The sequence below is a fragment of the Theobroma umbraticum genome, unplaced genomic scaffold (assembly GCF_002168275.2).
Source record: "Theobroma umbraticum cultivar Fairchild unplaced genomic scaffold, ASM216827v3 scaffold_51.0, whole genome shotgun sequence".
In the NCBI taxonomy this organism is placed as follows: Eukaryota; Viridiplantae; Streptophyta; class Magnoliopsida; order Malvales; family Malvaceae; genus Theobroma; species Theobroma umbraticum.
In genome coordinates, this window is record NW_018397260.1 from 3,538,777 (window position 1) to 3,563,556 (window position 24,780).

Below are 24,780 nucleotides of genomic sequence, written 5' to 3' on the forward strand. Positions count from 1 at the left end.
ACTTTCATGGTAGTTGTTTGTTGCCTTCTTGAGCTCTTCGGCTGTGAATATTTTGGCTGCTACAGTTCCTTTATGCTTTGAAAGTTCTTGTTGTAAAATAATTCCACCGTTCCGTTGGAAGAAGTTTTCTCTCTGTCTGATGAGCTTTCTTTGCCAAAGTCCCCAATATATCCATGAAAGGCTCAATACTAGCACTAAAATGCTTATGCTGGCCCCTGTTCACCATGAAAGTGAAAAAATAACAATAATAAATTATTGCAACTTTGAAATGACAATTAAACTGCGAAATTGAGTCTTTAGGGCTCAGCTTTGAAGGTCTAAACACAAAATTCTTATCTCTGTCTAATATGCTTATTGGGTACTTTTTCAATTGTTAAATTTAATGGCTCAATTGCCAACTCTAGCCGTTTCAACCCTAAACTGGTTTTTGGAAAAATGCACATTTTTCATTTGCTTTTATAATTATCTTTTTCCCAACTCAAATGCTTGAAATTTTGTATTGCCCCAAACATCAGGCTTTAATCTTTTTGCTGATAATAAGTATGTGCAGTGTTTATAACCTAAAGTCTCGTTCCAAAGACCAGAATTTATTTGAAATCCTCAAACTAAAATTGCACACTTAAGTTTCATCTCTTCTCCCCACACCCTTTTCCTCCTTATGGTCCCTATATAACCATAACTGCCTACATGAACTGATAGCACAAAATTTTGATATGGAGTAATGTGTTAAACTATATGTATAATTAATTTAAACTTAATTCAAAACTCACTATAACAAGATTTTTTTTTTGCTCAGCCACTATAACAGGAATTTAAAACACAAAAACCTAACTGATTCTTGATTCATGATTTGACAATGAAAAAAATATCAAACAGATTAATTGTTGAGATTTAGTGCATTAAAATTTCCTCTTCCTTGATCTGTAACTCTCAAATGAGTGAAATTCTTAATGTTTTCTGTAAATTGGAGAAAAGACCTAACTATACCTTTATGTAGTAAAGTTTTAGTGTCACACATTATAGTATATAGGGTTTACCATAAAGGCCCACACTAGTAAGCTCACATATAACATTAGAGTCTAATTCACTTTATTGAATCATATTATGGACTGTAATATTGTCTGTTATCAAAACAAAATTACCTTAGCCTAATTTTGAGAAAAGGAAAATTAAATTAAATAATTTAAGTCTACACTTTAATTATTCAAGAAAATCTAACAATCTTTCACTTGGACTATATTATTTAAATTTAAGTTTTGAAAAATAAATTTTCTTAAAATCAACTCTTAAACTAAGACATTGAAAGCTTTTATGCCCAATATAAAAACAAATTGAGTTTGAGACTACTCCAAACACAATTCTTTCCAACAAAATTTTGTGATATCAAAAATAGTAGTAATTACTTCTTTAAAGATATAGAACCAACTATAATCACATATACCACCCAATCCTATTCATCTATTTCATGTGTTATATTTATTTGTCAGTCACTTATTTTCTATTGTATGTAGCACTAACTTGTAAGAGAAATGTTTAATAAACATATATGTTTTTCCTTAAATATCTCTAGATATACTTTGTGTCAAAGACGTACCGTTAAGGCTATCAATTTGTACCTCAATTGATGCTTAAAACTAACACACATCTTAAGTCTTCAAATACGCAATATATATATATATATGCATACGCACATGCTTTATGACTGAATAATCATTATTAATACTAAATGCAAATACATCATCAAAGATGTGCTCCAAACAATCTAAGTACAAAGCAAAAAACAATGTCAAATCTTTCCACTAACCAAGTACATAAAAAATGTATACAATATCCATGTCATAAACATTTTTCTTGAAAGTGACAGAGTGTAGTCTCTTGGTCAAAGGATTACATATAATGTCATTAGTCCAATATGTTTTATTGAAATGTCACATTGTTTTCACAAGTTTTTTAATTGTCAAATATTTTATCCTCATATGCTTAGCTTTTTTTATATCCTTATTGTTATTGGTGAACAAAACTGCTACAATGTTATCACGTTATGACTATATCGATCTTTGTAATAAAGTCAACCACCAACAATTCTATAATGGGATTTGTTAACTAGGCAACCTATGTAGTTGCTCCAGAGCATGCTACAAATTCCACTTGTATAGTGGATGAGATCACAAGTTTTTTACTTTATACTTTTTCGAGATATTGGACAACTTGTAATATCAAAATGTATCCTAAAATGAACCTCCTACCATCTAAATAACTAGCAAAGTCATAGCCCATGTTAACCATCAGCTTAAGATCTTCAATCTTTTGGTAAGTTAACATATAATCCTCAATCCACTTCAAGTATCTCATCACTTCCTTTGCAACTTCTTAATGATCTCTACCAGGATAAGATAAATGTCTACCTAAAAGACTCAATGCAAAAGCAATGTCAACTCTTGTGCACACCTTAGCATGTATCAGGTTTCCCACTACATTAGTATATGGCACTAGTTTCATAAAGTCCCTCTCAACAGCATTTTAAGACATTGTGTCAAGTTCAATTTATCACCTTTGACAACTAACACTTCTTCATCTTTGCTATCAAGCATGAAAATTTATCTAAGAAACAAATAACACATGCACTTTAAGAGAGTCCCAACAAATGATGAGATCTATCTTTATGGATTTCAATCCGAAGCACATCAGATGCTTCTTCAAGATCTTTCATGTCAAACTACTTAAAGCCTACTAGCAAACAACATATCATCAACATATAAAATAAGAAAGATAATCTAGCTCTTGTAATATTGAGATATATGCATTGGTTTGCCTTTTTCTTAACAAAATCAAAAGAGGTGACTACTTCATTAAATTTAAGATAACATTGATGAGAAGCTTGTTTGAGTTTATAAATAGACTTTTTGAGTTTACACACAAGATGATTTTTATCATCCTTTTAAAACCTTTAGGCTACAACATATAGGCCTCTTCAACATGATTCCCATTTAAAAAGACAATTTTAACATCCATCTGGTCTAACTTTAAATCTTTATTAGCTACTACTGTAATAATTACTCTAAAAGTAACATCCTTATAAGATATAGGAGAAAATCGTTCATTGTAATCAGTACATTCTCTTTAAGTAAAACTTATAACATCTAGTTTGACTTTATACTTATCGATCTTCTCTTTAGAATCTTTCTTGATCTTGTATACCCATTTACAATCATTGGGTTTATGACCCTCAATTATCTCAACAAGCTACCACACATCATTATTTCATATAGAATGCATCTTATCACTCATTGCATCCCACCACAAGTTTGATTGAAGACTAGAAACAGCTTTTAGGAAGTTATTAAATCAACTAGATGACCAATCATAATCTTTTTCTCAGAGATAAAATTAATAAATGTATGAAGAACTAGCAAGCTTTCTTACTTTTATAGATTTTCTTTATGGCACATTTTCCACAACATTCTGGTATTAAAAGACCTCATTAGGAAATAGTTGAACTTGTTCTTATTCCCCAACTCATGTATGTGCCATAGATCCTTCTATATAGGTATATAAATACTTAAGTCTTAGTATAATCTCCTCTACCTCTATATGAAGAGTAACTAATATCAATCATATCTAACTTCAAAAACATAGTTATTTTACCTCAACAATTTTACCACCTCCACTTGAGTAATAAAATTTATAACCCATGTAATGATTTATGTACCCAATAAAGTATCAATAAATGGAACAATATTGTATCTTAGTTTTAATGGATCATAAAGATGTACTTCTGAAGGACGTCCCTAAAAATGTAAGTGATTAAGAATAGGTTCTCATCCCATTCACAATTTGAATAAGGTTTTAGATATAGATTTGTTAGGGATTTTATTTAAGATACACAAATCTATTTTCATTGCTTTTCATTACAAAATTATGGTAAATTATAGCCTCATTCACCACATTGTTCATCATATCCTTTAAGGTGCAATTCTATCTTTTAGTCACACCATTTGTGTTAGGACTACCAAGCATAATGTATTGGGCATTATTCCACACCTTTCTAAGTATTTGACAAATAGACTCTTTTCTTATCCTATTATGTCATACTTGCCAACATATGCACTACCCTTATTAGATCTAGCAATTTTAGTGTTTTTCTCAACTATTTCTAAACTTTAGTCTTAAAAATTTTGAATTTATCAATGGTTTCAAATATTTCTTTAATTAAGAACAAATAACCATAATGAGAAAATTCATCAATAAACATCGCAAAATATCCATAGTAGTTGTAAGAATGGCTATGGGTACTGTGTAACAAGATACCCACAGGTGCCTGATTCAATTATATAAGGTTAAGGTACCTTATATTTAGTTTTGAGACGAGTTCGGCTAGTAATTTTATTACTCGTATCAGGTTCAGGGTAACGTTTAGGTAACACCCTTTGGATCCCCAATACCTAAACCCGATTATGTGTTATATAGTATATAATAGATAATTGAATATGTAAAATTTTATTGATGTTAGGAATCAAACTTTTCATTTATAATATATTATGATTAGTCAAATTATTAATGATATTTCATTAATATATTTAAATAATAAAACTATTAAAATATTAGTTATGTTTAAATAATGTCATATTACAAGGAATATAATTACTATTATATATATATTCCAAAGTGTTATGATTAAATATAGCAATCAATTATACTTGTATTAAGTAAAATAGGTATTTACCTTTTCAAAATTTAAAACATAAATAATATGATTACGTGTTAAAGTCATGGAACATGTAATTATAAGTTATATATTTTAAATGATATAAGTTATATGTTTTTTTAAATAGATGCAAGTTATATGTTTTTTTTTATATAATTGGGGGCGAGGGGATTCGAACCTTGCTCTTTAGGCAAGGGAATAATGCACCAACTAATAAACCAAATGCTCAAGTGCATATACAAGTTATATGTTAATATTAATATTTGATTAATAAATATTACATCTATAGTATATAGTATAGTTTTGCCTATGTAAACCTATATGCTACATAAAAATAGGTTATAAATATTAATATATTTAATGTATATATAAACATTATTATCTACTATATACTTATTAACATATTAAATAGGTTATATTTAATAATAATCACTACGCCTATATCCTACGTACTAATGTGTTATATGAATAGATTATAATATTAATATATTTAATTTATATATCAGTATTACTATATTCTTATTATGTTAAAATAATTTGTTAGTTATCATTACTATAAAAACAAAACTTGTAATTTACAAAAATTATAACTTAGAATGTTACATTTTTGCTTACATTAATAGAACAAATCACAATATTGCTATTAAGTGATAATAACTATTTACAACCTTTGATTATATGTACCAATAAGAACATAATAGAAATAATAACTATAACTTATAAGTTGTTTGAGATATTTGTTTTCAGTTATTCAAGTTGTTGTTTAAGATATTAGTTTTTGATTATTTAAATTGAAATTTTATTGCTTGTTTGATTTATAAATTTAATTATTGGTAAATTGTATGGATGTAGAATATAATTTATTATTATATACAAATTCGAGTTCGAGTGATTAGTTATCCATGAAGAGTATAATATTTTTTTACTTAACAAGGTTTTGAAATGGGTTCTGGTAATTACTGAGTAATGGGATAGCAATAAGGGTTAGGTTCGGATAATAAATTATAAAAATATTTGCGTAGTTGTAGGGTTCAGATTCGGATAGTAAATTTTAAAAATATTTAGGTAATTGTAGGGTTCAGGTACCTTACTTATTAATTAGATTTAGGTTCGAGTACCTCAAAGTTAACGGGTACGCTATCCGTTGACATCCCTAGTAATAGATGTATAAGATCCACTTATGTCAATGTAAATAAATATTAATCAGTTATATCACTTGAGCATTTAGTCTATTAATTGATGCATGATCTCCCTACCTAAAAAGCAAAATTCAAATTCCCCTTTCCCCAAATCCAAAAAAAAAAAAAATTAGTCAAGACTTGAGTTGTATCTCTCTCCCTCTCACTTGGTTAATTTACGCCTACAAAATCTTATCCTTTATTAACCTTTCTACCCTAAAATCGAAGTCGTTTCTTTTATGTAAGGTCTTTTAGCAACTATTTCAACATAAGATGAGGTGCCACACACACACACACACACACATAATATATATATATATAATAAATATGTATTATATATATCTATATAGGATATAAACACATTCTATATATTCCATGAGACAAAGACATTAGTTAATAAATTTTGAATTAGTAATTATTTAAATAATTGAATTCTTTATTCAAAAACATAATCAACACTGTCTAACATGGAAAAAGAAATTAAATTCCATTCAAATGATAGTACATAGAAGTGTTTTTAAATTAAAGTGTACGACCATTGCTTAAATTCAAGCAAAGTATTCTTACAAGCTCAATTTCCACCTCTACATTATTGTCACCTATAAGCTGAGACTCTTCCTTATACAACTTTTTCTTACTTATTAATCCTTATAGAGCAACATCACTATCTAGCCACCAAGAACTAGGTTGGACTTCAATTAAATTGGATTCATGTATAACAAGAACCAGGAAGTTACCTTTATACTAACGTTCCTCTAACCAAGTTTTATATTAGAGACAAGCTTATTTCTTAAGTTTGATCATCTTCTTGCAAAAGAAACGTTTAAGTTTCTTCTCAAGGACAACTTCTAAATCTCTTATATTGACATATTGACTTGATTTCTTCTTTTATCTTTAACTTGTTTAGGAATATTAGAGTTAGTGGAAACTCTTCTCATCATAACTCATAAAATAAAGTCTTTTAAAAAAAGTGCTAATTTCAGCAGTTGATGACACTTTATACCTCTGTGCTATTATAGTTAAGAACTCCTTTGCATTAGTGGAATTAAAATACTTAAAATGTGTACAAGAATGGATCTCTTAATAATCATCAGACAAAATTTATTGGATCTCTTTTATGCCTTAAATGCTCTCCTATCATTCTCAAAACTTTGAACAATATATTCTACTGGCTTATCTACACTCATAACTAGATCTATATTTATTATCTAAATGGCAAACCCCACACACTTTTCTAATTCTTAAAGTTTGACTTATCCAAAATCTCAATGGTGGCAATATTATTATTGACAAAAAAGGTGACTGAAAATTTAAATAATGCAACTTAATTAGAATAAATAGGGTAATTCAAATATTATAAAACCTTAAATGGCTATAACCAAAGAGTCCATTCATATCATCATATTAACTCATATAGGTTGAATGCATGACATGTAATTAGGAACCCTTTCACACAAAAGCGGGTTATGAAAATTTAATACAACCTTTGCAACTTAACACCTTTAGGTGAATAAAATAATAGAGCTAGCAATTCCCACACGCATGTTTTTATGTGCTACACACTAATTTTAACATACAAAACCACCTTTAAGAAAATGAATGCACACTAAAACTAGAAAGAACTCTAAACCATATGGAAATGATAATTCCACAACACTAGCCAATTGACTACTCTAGTATAATGAAACTTTTCCTATAACAAGATATTTCTTTATATTGTCCATACAAATTTTATAGTATGATTTATTTGTTAATTATTAAATTAATGAGCATGGGGCACCATGCTCCAAAATCATACCTACACATGTGTCATACCGTTATGAGATATTAGTCGTTACATCTGTCCTAATGTCACCAAACAAATTATTGCATTGAGAATATAACTTCATAAGGTTTTAGTTATGAAACTGTGTACCTTTTTCTCGAGAGTTTATAAAATACACAAATTATCTGTGAAGAGTACATGCTATCATTAAACTACAAAATATCCATATTATTTTTCAATCACATGAATTGCAAAACTTCCTCACCAAAATATTCAAAATAATAAATTAAATATACATAATAAATAAATAATAAACATTCACAAAAAAATCATAAAAGTAGCACTAATAGGCAGCATTAGAAGAATGGGTTTAAACCGTTAGAAAATGAACTAAAAATATGTTCAAGACTATGATCTGACCCTGAGAGTGGCTGTTGTCTTTTTCCATCCCGGTCAACATCTGACCTAACTAGAGCAAATTTGACCATTCAAGTTTGATTTGGTTTTTCCTCTCTAATTCTTGGGTTTTAAAGCAACTTTAATCAAATTAAACCCATCCAAAATTTGAGTAAAGAATTATTCTATGAGACCCATGTACTAAAAAAATCCATTAAAACAAGTTAAATCGAGATTAATCAATGTATTGTTTCGAATTTCATAAGCAATTTGGGTCTGTTAATTTTTTGCCATTAAAGCTTGATTTTGAGCTTTACATTCTTTCAATTTTGACTCGTTTACTTCATTAAATAAATCCAAAATGAAATTAACTTTATTCTTGTCTATTAATTCAAATTAAAACACATTAATTGAATCAATTTTAAACCAAATTTAAAGATTGATGCAGTGAGTTAGCATGGAAATAAAGGCTAGCTCTTGACTATGCCTTTAAGGTTAATAACTAAGTTTCAAATATTGAAACTTTAAACTTAGGTTTGAGAGAAGAACTTATTAATATTATTTGATGATTCAAAAACTAAGCCTAAGGGTCTTATTTATTGTATTATAAGCCTAAGTCATAACAAAACTCTACTGTTGGTTGTCTAGTACAACTAGAATAGTTAATCAGATATTTAAATAGAATAAATATTTTATTCCTAATTAGAATATGACTATCCTAAAGTCTTAATACAAGTAAATTAAATAAAAAAAAATTCTATTGTACCTATAATTTCTATGTAAGACTTCTAACTAAATAAAAAATATTAAAATTATGAATATGCCCATTTATGACTTTTGGGCTTTTGTTTTGGTTTCGGACACTCAGCCTGCTCTAAGATATTGTTTGCTAGACGTTCTACGTCAGTCCCCTCCTATTGAGAAAAACTCAACCTCAAGTTAACTTGTATATTTCGATACTAGGGTTCATCTAATAAATGAAATGGGTAAATAGCCGTCACGTTGAATGTTTTAGAAATTCCTATTATGTTGGTAGATCCACAAGATATGCATTGTCATTGATCTTATTCAAAATCTAGTATGGTCTGTACTTCTTAGGCTGTAACTTACTATAAGTCCTTAGTAGAAACCTTTCTTTTCGCAGAAACACCATCATCGGATCTCTCACTTCAAAAATCTGCTTTTTACGAAATAGATCAGCAACTTTCTTGTGCTTGGCATTAGCTTGCTCTAATTTCTGTTTCACCTTTACTTGAACATCTTACAACTGATTAGCCATATATGCTGTAGCTACATTAAATCCAGGAACTTTAAGCAACTCAACCAAGTCAAGAGCATGCTATGGTCACTTTGTGAACACAATAAAAAATGGAGATTTTCTTGTGGCACTATGAACATCACTATTATAAGCAAACTCTGCTTATGCCAACGCGAAGTCTCATTGCTTCGGACTATCACCACAAATACTACGAATCAGATTACCAAGGGTTTTGTTCACCAATTCAGTTTGGCCATCGATTTGTGGATGAGCTGTGCTACAATAATTCAAGGATGAATCAAACATATTCCACAAAGTCCTCCAAAAATAACCAAGAAACTTGCTGTCTCGATCTGAAGTAATGGTTTTAGACACACCATGTAGACAAGCAACCTCCTTGAAAAACAATTTGGCTATTCCACTTGCATTTGAAGTCTTCTTGTAAGGGATAAAGTGCACCATTTTAGAAAACCTATCCACAATAACAAAAACAAAATCCATCCCCTTTTAAGTTCGAGGCAAACCAAGCACAAAATCCATAGATAAATCCTCCTAAATATTTTTTGGAATAAATAAAGGCATGTACAAACTAATATTTAGGACTATCTTTTTACAATTTGGCATATGTAACATCACTACACAAATCTTGTTGCATCCCTTTTCAGGTGTGGCCAATAATATCTTTCTCCAATAGCAGCAATCACTTTATGTCGGCCTTAATGACCAATAAGACTTCCACTATGCAAGTCTCTAATCAACTTTTCTCTCAATAAAGATCAAGGAATGCAAATCTGGTTGTCTAGCATTAAAAAACCATCATGAATGTAAAAATCCTTAATAGGTTGATTTATGATACACTTTTCTCATGTATCATGAAAATCCTTATCTGTATGATATAATTCCTTGACTGTATCAAAACCTAAAACTTATTGTCTCATTGTCACCACCAGATCTGCATGTCTACTCAATGCATCTGTTACTTTATTCTATACGCCAACCTTGTGCTTTAGCTTGAAAGGAAACTTTTACAGAAACTGAGACCACCTGGCATGTATGCCTTTCCTGATCCATTATTGACTATTCAAGTACTTCAATGCCTCATGATTTGAGTATAAAACAAATTCTCACCCAAACAAGTGATGCTCCCAATTCTTTAAAGCATGCACAATAGAATAAAATTCTTTATCATACGTGGTCCACTTACGCCTTGCATCATTGAGCTTCTCACTAAAATAAGCTACTGGTTTCTTCTTTTGTGAAAGAACAGCTCCTATTCCCACACCATTAGCATCACATTCAACTTCAAATAATGTATCAAAATCTAGTAATGCTAAAACAGGAATGGTACATAGCTTTTCCTTTAGCAAAACGAAATTGGTTGTAGCTTCTTTTCCCCACTAGAACTTCCTTTTCTTCAGGCACTCTATAATAGATACTGTAATACTACTGAAATTTTTGATAAAACACGTATAGAATGTTGTCATCCCATGAAAACTTCTGACTTCGTTATTTTTTTTGGGGTAGGGCATTCTCTAATAGCTCGAATCTTCTCTTCATCCACCTGAATTCCATCTGCACTAGCTATATAGCCTAGGAATAATAACTTATTTATGATAAAGTTGTACTTCTTCAAGTCCACGTACAACTTATTTTTCTATAAGATCGTTAATACTTTGCACAAGTACAAAAGATGCTCCTCTTTTGATCTACTATAAATCAAAATATCATCAAAATAAACCACCATGAAGTTTCCAATAAAAGGTTTCAATACCTGATTCATCAATCGCATAAAGGTACTATGCACGTTGGTCAACCGAATGGCATCACAAGACATTCATACAACCCTTCCTTTATCTCAAAAGCTATCTTCCACTCATCCTCAGGTCTAATTCAAATCTGGTGGTATCTACTATGAAGATGAATTTTTGTGAACACCTTAGCCCCATGTAACCGATCAAGTATGTCATCTAGCTTAGGAATTGGGAACTTGTATTCAATAGTAATTTTGTTAATGGCTCAGCTATCCACACACATCCTCCAACTCTTATCTTTCTTTGGGTTAATAAGGCAGGAACTGCACATGGGCTTATACTCTCTTGGATATATCTTTTATGCAATAATTCCTCCACTTTCTCCTTGAGAATCTCGCTCTCCTTTGGGCTTATCTTGTAATAAGTCAAGTTTGGCAAACTAACAGTAGGAATCAAGTCAATATGGTGTTGAATATCTCTTATGGGCGATAAACCATTAGGTAAATTTTCTAGCATCACCTTACTGAAATCTACTAGTAACGGTTTGATTTTTTTTTGGATATTCTACTGTTTTCTGATCTCTTCAATTGACAACACCCATTTCACAATCAGAGCGTGTACCTTTTTTGACTCCTTGAAAGCATTCTCTATCTCATTCTCTGAATAAGTAAGGGTAATGAAGTACGCCCCTCCATTTTAAAAGCTTTGGTATGGGCACTTCCTTTTATTAGTAAAAAAAACTTTATGTCATCTTTTTCTAATTTATAAGTGCTTTCTCTTCCATCATGTTACGCTGCAACATCAAATTGCCAATGTTTATCAAAAAACAGGTGACAAGCATCCATATCCACCATATCCACAATATCAAAATATGCCTCATCCCTGTATTTACTAATGAAAAAAGGCACCTTACATCGTTCTGTTACATAAATCTTCTATGTTGCCTTAATCCAGCCAATAGTGTATGGATTAGGGTGTTTCTCTACTTTAAATCCCAAACTTTCCACAACATCCTTACCAATAATATTTTTGTAACTACCACTATCAATAATCACGTCAAATAAATGATTAGTGATGGTGAACCTGGTTCGAAATAATTGATTTCGTTGAGTACTATCTTTTTATTTTAGAGACAACATCATTATTCTCACCACATAGTTTTGGCCATCATCGTCATCCTTATACTCATCATTATCCCCATTTGGACCACAACAAATCTTATCATCATCTTTTTCTCATTCCACCATATGGACTACTTTCCTAAGAGGACAATCACTAGATCTATGACTAGGTTGATTGCATTTTAAACACTTTCCTGCATTTGGTTTAGCTTAGGGATTTGTAGCTTTATGCCTTTCTTTCGCATCTATCACTTTCTACTTTCCAACTACCCTTTCTTCCTTGTACCTATCATTACGTGCAAAATTTTCATTAACTGATTTATTCTTGTCATTAGATGCTCTATAATTATCCCCGATGTAACTTTTACAAGAATAATCAAGTCTATTTTTTTCTCGCAGCATTAGTTCAGCCTTTAAGGTAATATTTTATGCTTTAAATAAATTTCATAATACCTATACCCCTATCTTGTCTCTGCTAATTGGCTTCTACCCTTTTAAATACCTAGCAACCTATTGCCCTTCAATCTCCCTTAGGTCATTCCGCTCTGCTAGTCTCATAAATTCTATAGTATATTCATGTACAATTTTCTGACCTTGATGGCACTTTTGGTATTGCTGGAATAAAATTTGCTCATAATTAGAAGGAAGAAAATATTTCTATAACAACTACTTTATCCTATACTAAGTTTTAACTAGTGCTTTCCCATCACTATTCCTTCTAAATTGGAACCTTTCCCACCATGCAGGAGCCCCACCTTTCAATCTACAAGAGGTAAGTCTTACCCTTTTTCTTTTTGGAATTTTCATATATTTGAAAAATCTTTCTTTTTTCGCAATCCAATCTAACAAATTTTTAATATTCTGACTCCCATTAAAGCAAGGAATATCTACCTTTAATATGAAATCGTGAGTATCTCTGTCACAATAATCATTATATCCAACATATTTTTTTGCAACATAATCATCTTCCTCTTCTGAATCTTCCATATAGACCAATTGTCTATGCTTGTTTGTAGGAACAGTTCTACCGGTAGGTTGTCCAAGAGCTACACCATTTTCAATACATGGCCTCTCATCATTCCTATTTCTATTGGCATCTACGCCTAAAGCATCAAGTCGATCTGTAATTTCTTCAAAACATCATTCCAAACGCTGGAATCTGAGATCCATTAGTTGCTCCAAAGCCCTGATCGTCACTTCTTGATCTTGCACTATAGTTTGTAAGGTCTCAATTCCCTGATCTTCGTCATGAGAACCGCTGCCTACTATAACTAGGTCACTTGCCATTAGATTGGATGAGTTTTCTCTACTCTGCTACTAACTGACGTAGCGAGTTAGCATGGAAATAAAGGCTAGCTCCTAACTATGCTTTTAAGGTTAATAACCAAGTTTCAAATATTGAAAATTTAAACTCATGCTTGGGAGTATAACCTAGTAATATTATTCGATGATTCAAAAACTAAGCCTAAGGGCCCTATTTATAGTATTATAGGCCCAAGTTCTAACAAATCTCTACCTCTGATTGTCTAGTACAACTAGAATAGTTAACAAGAGATTTAAATAAAATGAATGTTTTATTCGTAATTAGAACATGACTATCCTAAAGTCCTAATACAATTAAATTAAATAAAAAAGAAATTCTATTATACCTATAATTCTTATGTAAGATTCCTAACTAAATAAAGCAAATATTAAAACTATGAATATGTCCATTTATGATTTTTGGGCTTTTGTTTTGGTTTCTGCTACTCAGCGTGCTTTAAGATATTATTTGCTAGATGTTCTACATCAAAGACCAAACCGACGAATATAAAATTCTTACATTGCGACACCTTTTTTGATGAAATCGATAGGTTTAATCAAATTTTAAGACCTCAATAACAATCTTAACTCATTAAAAATAATAATCTCAAGGTGATTTAACAAAAGATACATATAATTAAGTTATTTTCTTAGCTTAAAATTATTAAAACCTACAACTCTTGAAAGATCCAATTTCTCATACATAATTTCAATCAATTACATTGTTTTAATTTTACAAATCCATTGTATTACCAATAATAAATCATCAATCAATTGTATTATGCATAAGGGAATTATGAATTTTAATGATATAATTACACAAATTTAAAAATCACACAAGAACTTTACATGTAGTCATGCATGATTAATGCAATCAATATATAATTCTATTAGTTTTATTAGATTTAAAATGATTATAGTTTTGAAATGAAAAAAATGATTAAAATTGTTTGAATGATCTTTGAGCTTATTTGAATGATTTTTGAAGTTGTTTGAATGAGTTTTTGAACTTAATTTATTAATGTTAAAAACTCTTGTATATTTGCTTTTGAAGTGCCTAAGTGTTTTTTTTTTATAATTGGGGGAGAAGGGATCAAACCCTGCTCTTTAAGCAGGGGGATAATGTACTATCCAATGAACCAAATACTTAGATGCAAGTGCTTAAGTATTTCCATGTGAAAAGTTTCAAAATTGTATGAATGAGTTTTGAAATTGCTTGAATGAGTTTTGAACTTGTTTGAATAGGTTTTGAACTTGTTTAAATAAGTTTTAAACAACTTTGCATTTGCTTTTGAAATGTCCAAGTATTTGGCATCAAATTGGATTCAAAAAGAAGCATTTTTTATGTTTTAAGCTATAAATATAGAAAACTTGGTATTGGGTATCGATACATTTTACACAGAATGCTTTTGGATGCTAGATATGGATTTCTATCTCAAAAGTGTTGATACTTAGACCAAATGTATTGATACCTAGTGAAAACTTTCGATACTTGAAGTCCAAAATGAGCCAATAGACACTAAAATTAAAAGAAAAACTATTAATTTCCTCACTAAACCTTCTCCAACAGCTTTAAAACTTCTCCAACTATAAAAAGAACTTTTTCAACATATGTAGAAGGTAAGAAGAGTGAAGAAAAACATCAAATACTCAAGTATCAAATCTTATGAAAAAAAAAAAAGAGAAACCAAGTTAGAGAAAGCTATTCACATTCCTTCACATAGCATTGAAGCTATCCTTATGCTACAAATTATTTGTACTTCCATTCATATCATTCATGCACATCTTTGTATCATTCAAACACTTATAACCTTCTATTTACTTAGCAAAACCCACCTTCGAGACGTATACTTGCTTCAATCTTGTAAAAGAGAAAAAAACTATACCTTAGCCTTCAAAAGGTGGTATGTAGAGGTTGTTCTCTATCCTTAAAAGGCATAGAGGTTATACCTTAGTCTTCAAAAGATAGTATTTAAAAGTTGTGCTGGAACCTTGAAAAGGTAATAGATGTGCTTTAACCTTGAAAAGATAAAGGTTATCCTTAAACCTTTAAAAGACATTGTATTGTATTTATTCAATAATGTAGTAAACTCCTTAGCTTGCTAAGCAAGAGAACTCAGGCACCAAGGAAGGGCTGAACCTCTACAAATTTCTTTTACATTTTCTTTTTACTCTTCACTATTTATACTTGTGCATTTTACTTTACTTTGAAGAGTTTTGAAAATTTTTTCTTTTTTTTCTTTAAAAGCAAATTTATTAGCCTCACAACCATCTTGGGTCATATAAGACTCCCATAGCATAAGCAAATTTAGTTTGGGCAAAAAAAGCTTGTACAATTGTTAGACACACCTACCATTAAGATAGACAATGGCCTGAGCACAGAAAAAGTCCTAAAGAAAAGCTCAACAGGATTTGTGCATTTCACTTTCCTTTGAAGAGTTTTGAAAATTTGTTCTTATTTTGTTTATTCCTTAATTTACCCTTCAATTTAGTTTTGACACATTTTGATAGAAAAACAAATTTGTAAAAATTGTTTTTAACTTGCCTTCATTGGAAATTTGATTTGAGGAAAAGAATTTTTAGATATCTAATTCACCCCTTTTTGGATATTTTTATATTATTATTGAGCTAACATTTCTAAAAAATTCATTAGGGTTCTAAACCCTAATTATATAAGTTATATATTTTGATACCAATTGTTAACTTTATGTATAACTAATATACTTAAAATTTACCATAGTAGAAATTTAAAATACAAAAGCATACTTGATTCTTAATGCATGATTTGATAGTAGAAATAATACTAACCAAATTAACTATCGAATTACTTATAAAAAAATATATATTAACTGTTGAATTAAGTGCATTCCTCATCTTCCTTGATCTATAACTCTCCAATGAGAGAGATTCTTAATGTTTTCTATAGACTAAAGAGGAGACTTAGTCATATCTTTATACAATGACTCTCTAATCCCACCCATCATAAGATTTAAGGTCTCCTACACAAGTTTACACTAAACCACATATGACATTAATAGAGGTTAGCCTACTTTACTAGATCATATTGTGGACTATAATATTGTCTCTTTATCAAAGATCAAATCAACTTAATCTAAATTTGATAAAATGTAAAAAATAAATTAAATAATATAAATCAATCATTAATTTTTCAGAAAAAGATAATGTAATGTCCTTACCTAGAACAACGTTAACAAGGGGAAACCCCTTAGTTTTATGTACGAAACTGCAACCAGTTCCATTTTTTTTGCCATCGCCTTCAAAACCACCGCTACAAATACATTTGAAACTTCCTGGTGAATTATAGCATTCTGCATTTTGGTGGCAGGGTTGCAAAATCTTGCACTCATCAATATCTGCTAAAATAGATAGTACCATCAATCTAGTAGTCAACATAAACCCCCTTCTTCGATTAACAAGAAAAAAAGTGATGTGTGGATAATTTTTGAATGGAGAATGCGTTATTATTGCAGATCAGTTGAGGCTGCAAAATTGAAGAGGAAAAAAAGGTTGGTATTGTCTTAAGTTCTGTGGCTGTTAGTTGACCTGAAAAAGCGTTATGCCTCTTTATCAAAAAGTGTACTCTCCTCTTCTTTTCCAGTTCATCTTCAAAACTTTTCAAAGTGTCAGCAGGTATTAAAACTCACCTTGGCAGCCATCTGGGAGGTAGGGATTCCCTTCATACCCGTCTAAACACTTGCAAAGATAGCCCAGACCTATGCCAGGTTCGTAACACTCACTCCGATGACATGTGAAATTCAATGTATTCTCAGCTTCCTCGCACGTTTCATTGCCTACTACCCAATCAAGCGACACAGGGAACCTGTAATCTTCTGGTATAGATCGAACAAGATCCGAGGAGAACTCAAATTGGCTTTCTTCGACAACAAAAGCATAGCTGCAAAGGTTGAAATCGGACACTTTTGTATGGTTTGTAAAGCTATATGCAATCACATCAATATTTTTCAGCCCGCCCGGAATCTGTATCTGGCAACATCCGAATCCTGCACAAGATCCATCAACCACGTCTTCAATGCGATCACATAGGGACATACACCCGGCGCTGTAGCTTTTATTGCCTACGAAACCATTAAGGTACGCATAAGTGTCGCAGCCAATAGCTGTAAACTTGTTTCGGGTATTAGAGACGTTGAAAATTGACAACGGAAACCAGGATGGTACCCGTGGGATCACAGGCTCCCCTGAAGCTTTGTAACAATCTCGGGCAACTGTGGCCAATATCTGCAACCGACCTTCCGTGCTGATATTGGTAACAGCAAAATTAGTATAACCTAAAAATGCTGTGGAGGAGTTGGCTGAATCATTGCAGGTGATGCGGAAGTTTTCGTTTAAAAAACAGCCTTCCCTTGTACCAAACGGGTATGGGATGCTTAGATTCCCACAATGGGCAGGGCACCCCGGTTTGGCTAACACATGAGCTCTGGCCGTTGTTGTTGCTGTTGATGCCAATACCAACCATACCAGTGTGCCTACTGCTAGCCTCTTATGTGTAGCCATTTCCCCCTCCTTCAAAACCTCTAACAAAAAATTAGACTGAAGAGGATTAAAATTGTTCTAATGTAATTTTTGCAGATAATGATCTTCTCGCGTGGTAGTAGGAAGAAGGAGTCCCTTTTTTTTACCAATACCAAAGAATATGCTGGAGACATATCTATGTATGTATAATGCCGGCTTTTGTGTCATATGAAATATCCTTTTGGAAGTTAACGACCCAAGAGAGAGAGTCTTCGAATTAGATATGAAACAATTTCATACATTTTCACTTAGGCCTCTATTTAGATTGTCCATCGGTTAGAAAAATGCACTTTGAAATTTCTTAATCTGAGATAACCTCTAGCAGACTCATCGGCAAACAGCTTATATAGTATGTTTGTGCAGCATTGTTACACCCAAAAATAAATCAACAGGCAGATGAATCAAACTTGGTGCAGATGAATCAAACTTGGTCTACGTTGGCGTCATGAAGTTGACGAGATTGCTGGACGTTTCGTTTCACAAAGCTTGGTTGGTTTCCTCTGTTTTGTAATCTCCCTTGGTTACTTCACCCTTCTGATCAATAAGACTTTATTTTCTTGTTTCTTTTGATCGTCTTTAGTTGGCTGCTGCCGCCTCGTCAATCAAAGTTGTTTTTGTAGCTAACAAAACTATAACTTAATACACTCGTTCGCTAACAATTGCAAACATCAACACAATCGGAAGGTTACTAATTAATGAATATTCATTTGATTTATTCTTGCCATGGTTAGTAGCCTACATTTTCTTTCAACCTAGCTCACTAATAAAAGTCAACCTATGAACTGCCTGCTGGGGCGCAAAGTCTCAATTGAATTATGGAAAAACAAAAGACAGAAACTAACCATGACCCGCTCGATGCTCTGGGGCCGGATCAGCCAAGCTCCGGGAAAGTCCAAAGCAACAAAAACAACACAGCAAAGCCCAGCCTGCTGTCAGTCCATAATCTTCCTACAGAGGAGAAATGTGAACCACAATGATAGCTCATAATTCAACTTGTAGTCTATTCTTTTGGACATAGTTATTATTTTATTTCTGTTATGACATATAATTTAAAAAAATAAATATAAAAAATATTTAAAAATAATAATAAAATTTTGTTCAAGTGTATATTTATAAATGAAATGAAAAATCTATTTATAGACTAATAACCCCTTATCTAAATAAAATTTACTAGATGAACATAATACTAAAGTATTAGATGGATGAATTAAGTCCTAATCTTAGTCTAATATAAACTATATCCCAATTTAGATATATATAACATAAATAGAAATTTAAAAAAAAATATTCATAATACTCTCCTTTGAATATCCATTATATTAAAAATATGCTCCATTAAAACTTTACTGGGAAAAAGCTTCATGGAAAAAAAAATATGATTGAAGAAAAAAAAGTACATAATACTTTTCAAGAATACATTTTTTAAATATTACTTCATTAAAAACTTTATCTAGAAAAACTCAATGGGAAAAACCTTGATAAACGAAAAGAGTACAATTTGTATTTTATTCCCACTGATAACTGCATTATTTAAAACCTTTAAAACGATTTTCAATCTTTTGTATTAACTTTTCAAGCATTGCAATAGGAAGGGCTTCGGTGAATAAATCTGTTAGATTGTCACTTGAACGAATTTGTTGAACATTAATATTACATTTTCTTAGAGATTATGAGTGAAGAAGAATTTTGATGAAATATGTTTTGTACTATCGCTTTCAATGTATTCTTTCTTTAACTGTGATATGCAACCGATATTATCTTCATATAATGTTGTTGAAACTACCTTCTTGGTTGTCAAGCCACATGTTCTTCAAATATGTTAAGTTACAAATCTTAACAAGATACATTCACGACTTATCTCATGAATAACTAGAATTTATACATAGTTAAAAGAAGTATCAACTATAGATTGTTTTACAAAACACTATAAAATAGTCATACCTCTATATGAAAATAAGTAACTTGTCTAGAATTGAGCTTTGTGTGGATTAAATAAATATTCTGCATTTGCATAACAAATTAAATTTTATTTTGATATATTTGAGTAATATAAGCTCATGTCCATTGTTCCTCGAAGATATTACAATATATGTTTAATTTCATTCTAATGTCTTCAAGTTAGAGAAGAATTATAATAAATTTATAGCAAATAATATACCAAGTTGTGTGGTACTAGCAAAATACATAAGTGCTCTAATTGCACTAATATATAGTATTTCAAGATTAAAAAGTTCTTCATCGTCCTTACAAGATCGAAAATGGTCATTTTTTCATATCTAGTGACCTTACAACCATTGTTGAACTCAATGGATTTACTTTGTCCATATAGAATCATTTTAGCACTTTTGCTATATAATTTAATTAATGGACATATATTTCATTTGTTAAGCATTCAATTTGAAGATTCAAACAAAATTTTATTTTTCCAAGGTCTTTTATCTCAATTTTTTTTTGAAATAACTCACATTTTTTGATAACTTTTTAGGAGTTCCAATAATATTCAAGCCACCAACATAAACAACAATTATAACAAATTCATATCCAATCTTTTATAAAAACATATAGGCATATAGAATCAGTTTTATAGCCTTTTTTCAACAATCATTCATTAAGGCAATTATATCACATGCATCTAGATTACTTTAATCCATATACATATTAATTTAATTTGATCAAATAAATTTCTTAAGAATTCAAATTGTATACTTCAGGTAACTTAAATCCTTTATGAATTTTCTTATAGATATCTTTATTAAGTGAGCAATATAAATAGGTTGTAATTACATTCATTAGACACATTTCAATCTTTTCATGTATTGTCAAACTAATTAAATATAGAATTATAATTACATCCACCACAATAGAATATGTCTCTTTATAATCAATACCATGTTCTTGGGTAAAACCTCGTGGGACAAGTCATGCTTTATATCTCTTTTTGCTCATTTCTTTTTTGTACAAATACCTATTTATATCTCACTAGTTTTACACCATTTGATGTACAGACTATAGGTCCAAAAACTTCATGTTTTGCAAGTGAATTCAATTCCATATTGATTGCATCTTTTCACATTGGCTAATTATTTCTATTTCTACCTTCTTTAACATATGTAAGTTCAAGATCCTTATTTTTTTAATAATATTGAGCACTACAGTATATATAAAAATATCTTCAATATTTATTTCATTACTGTTCTATCTTTTTTCTATCATGACATTATTTATTAAGATCTCTTTATTTTCATTGATTTTAGGTACTTGAATTTCTTTTTTCATCAATTATGTCAAATGTCTCTTCTGAAGTTTCTATTTCCTTTTTGTAACATTTTGTATAGTTGCTCATTTTTTTTAGGGTTTTATCTTTGGAACCTCTTGGTTTTTCACACTCTTGGCGTGCCTTATCCTACAAGGATATCAATTCTAATAAGAGCTTTACAACTAGTATATAAATTTTGTTATTCTCTTTAGGTCAATAAATATGTCTAACAACTGATTTGTTATATTTAACAAATGAATTATCTTTTGCACTTCAAGTTCACATTGATTTATGTGAGGATGAAAACAAGATAATGATAATACATTCCCAGAAATTTTTTTTAGCTATTTATTTCATCCCTCTCCTTAATAGTGGAAAAACTGTTTCATCAAAATGACATCGGCAAACCTTAGTATGAGTAAATCTCCTATGAATGGTTCTAAATATTTAGTTATAAATGGAGATTCATATCAAACATATATTTTAAATCTTCTTTGAGGACCCATCTTTGTGCATTAGGGCAGAGCAATTGGACCATATATCATACATCCAAAAGCTCTTAATGTTGCTACGTATGATGTGAAAAATTTTGGGAGTCACCATTAATATTTTTTTTTTATAAGGTGTGGTTGGCCACTTATTTGATTCGTTCTATTCAACAAGGTCTCAAAATGATTTTAAGTTCATCTAAAGATCAATAATCTAGTTTACGAGTTTTAGAGTTGGGTTTGGGAATATGGCTACGGATTAGGAAAGGTTAGCAGTCTTGTGACGCCTGTTCAACAAACGGTACTATTTAATCATGTGTTATCCTATTGGAACCTTAATCTTTAATTTTATTCTTTTATTTCCTTAATCATTGTTTATTATTTTATTAGCAACCTAAAGTTTATTATTTAATTTTATGGATGTGACATGTACATGATGTAATTATGAAATGCATGACACAAACCTTTTATTAAGAATATTTTCCAAATGCACTCATCATATTAATAGGATCCGAAGATATTCTCTCACTTAGAGCTTTATTCAGGAAAACTCACCTTTGCAAGCTTATTAAGTGAATCCCAGTATCGGAGCCTTCATTCATTCACAAAATATATTGTGAACATGTAACGATAGATAAATAATGCATGTAATGATGCATAATGAATTAAATGGTAATCGTGCTTCATTTTTTGCAAACTTGTTTTTTTTTTATTTTAATGGTTTTGCATTCTTTTAATTAAATATTTTAAGTTATATTATTTATTTGGTTATTTATCTTTGATAAATTTTACTTGAAAATATTTCTTTGGATTCATAAAATTTAAACCTTTCTATCATTCCGGTGGGATCCCTAGTAAGTCGTTTATTCAAGAAAATAATGAATACCTAAATCTATGTCAGTCGATCATTACATGGAAAGACCAATTCATGCTTTCAACAAAGTAACTATGAAAGTAGGAAAGCTACTATTGATGCCGACCATGTTTTGACTGCAAGTAAATACATCTGGTAGCAGTTCAACATATGATTTTGGTTAGGTAAAAGAAAAAAAAAACATAATTACTAGTTCCTTGCCTTGATGAAACCAAGACATACATTCCGTACGACACGAGTAGTTCCTGTCATGGCTCAAAATCTGTTAAGTGGTTTATTATATGTTAATTTTATTAAAATTGTAGCAATAATTAAAAATTATCTAACCAATTATGTCTAAGTAAATAAATAAATAACCGGAAGGACAAAGACTTGGAGTTGTTGATTGCTCATCTCCAAGTATGGGCTGGTCGATAGTCCTTTCAACCGTTCTTCAATTAATTTGCTGTGTAAAACAAGGCCTCGCAATTAAAGCTATTGTTAGTGGAGTTGAAAAGAAAGTGTTTTTTCATCAAGTTTTTATATATAAGTACAAGTAATTTAACTATAATCAAATAATTTTGTAATGTAAATGATATAAATATGGCATTTAGTGTATATAAAAAATTAATAAAATAACCAAGTAAATCAAAAAAGAAATATAAAAATAAAAAAGAACCAAATATAGAATTGGATCAAACTCAATAATATTGAGACATAAATTATAATATAAATCTTTTAAGGTCTATTTTTTTTTATCATTAATGAAGGTTTGGTTCATGCAAAAGAGATTTTTAAAACAAAAAGTTAATTATAGGTGAGTGATCAGCACCCTTCTTTCTTATACTAAAAAAAAACTCAAATATTAATTTTTTATGCATCACATCACGAGATATAAAATGATAAATGACATTTAGATCAAGTTAATCATTAATCATAAAGATTTCTTTAACTCAAAATAAAAGTACAAAAATTTATTTAGTTCAAAATAAAAATATAAAGACTTATTTGACTTAAAATAAAAATAGACAAACATAATTGAATGTAATAAAAATATAAAGATTTATTTAAATTTTTTAAAATAATTTAAAAGTTTTTTTAGATATAATGTCTCAAAGTTTTAAAAGAGAAAGAAAAAGTGTATGCACAGTATAGTTGGCCAAACGACTTCATTGTTATACACCCTCACTTAGGTGCTTCCCAATTAATAGATATGAATATTCAACCTATAAATTAGTACACTTATTGTAAGTTTTAGTTAAGGAAACTTACCAACAGTACATTAATGTTACAAAATGTAATATACTCCCCTAACTACAGCGTGAGAATCCTTTAATTTTAGCTTTGATAATATTTTAAGTCAATGCTAAAGTATTTCACATGTGTGCAATCTGCATAGCTGGATTAACTTCCTATTAAATCTTTTACAACTATAATTCACCTTACTAGTGCCGCTGCTTATATTCAAATATTTGTTGCTATTGTGTTACACTTCAATTGATGTTGTTGTTGCACCTTGGGGATTAATCTCTCAAATGATGGGATTGATTGCTAACAAGCAGCCGAGCGATTTCTTAGTTTTTATACAATATGGATCTATCTCTTATTCTTTGCGATCAATCCCTAACGGGTAGTGAGTGATCTTTTGGTATTTGTTCAATATGGATTGATTTCTTATTCTGGAGAATCGATTCCTATTAGTAGTAGAGTTAAGATTTTATGTTTGAGGGTGATAACAATATCTATAAAATAGTTATATTAAAAGTTCAATATTTGTAAAAATAAAATTATAAGTTTTTCTTTTAAAAAGGACAAAATTATAAAATTTAAAAATATAAGAAAAAATTTTAAAATTTTAAAATTTGTAAAGAAACAGGGGCCCTACTAGCCCCCCTCTCTCTGTCTTTGATCCCAATAGTTCTTCTACTAGCTTCCTACTATTACTAGTGCTTCCATTGCTATTGTTTGATGAAATGTTGATGTTGCTTATAGTGGCGCTTCTATAGTCGTAACGTGCGAGTCTAAGAACCTGACCGTTAGACGTGAAAAATTAAAAATTACTACAAATCTTTTTTGTTTAGGTGCGATTGGTCATCTATTAAATTTATTTTTCTCGACGAAGTTCTAAATTAATTTTAGGTTTACCTAAAAAA

General features: G+C 30.3%; 1 protein-coding gene across 1 annotated transcript; it reads right to left on the reverse strand.

Moving 5' to 3' along the window:
* Positions 1-11,810: 11,810 nt before the first annotated feature.
* On the reverse strand, positions 11,811-18,343 carry LOC110416450 (wall-associated receptor kinase 2-like). Its single transcript, XM_089783544.1, has 4 exons — positions 17,142-18,343; positions 16,674-16,850; positions 13,066-13,304; positions 11,811-11,846 (listed from the first exon to the last, which is right to left on the reverse strand). The coding sequence occupies exons 1-4, from the start codon at positions 18,010-18,012 to the stop codon at positions 11,811-11,813; spliced, it is 1,323 nt and encodes a 440-aa protein (XP_089639670.1). The 5' UTR covers positions 18,013-18,343.
* Between the last annotated feature and the right edge of the window lie 6,437 nt (positions 18,344-24,780).

Bases quoted from the DNA above. Each gene is read 5' to 3' on its own strand.
- LOC110416450 (XM_089783544.1), bottom strand. From the start codon at position 18,012: ATGGCTACACATAAGAGGCTAGCAGTAGGCACACTGGTATGGTTGGTA. The intron at 16,851-17,141 runs GTGAGTTTTAAT...CTATTTTAGCAG, and splicing joins CCTCCCAGATGGCTGCCAAG to ATATTGATGAGTGCAAGATT. The intron at 11,847-13,065 runs GTAGATATTCCT...TTGATGTTGCAG, and splicing joins CTCACGATTTCATATTAAAG to CGTAACATGATGGAAGAGAA.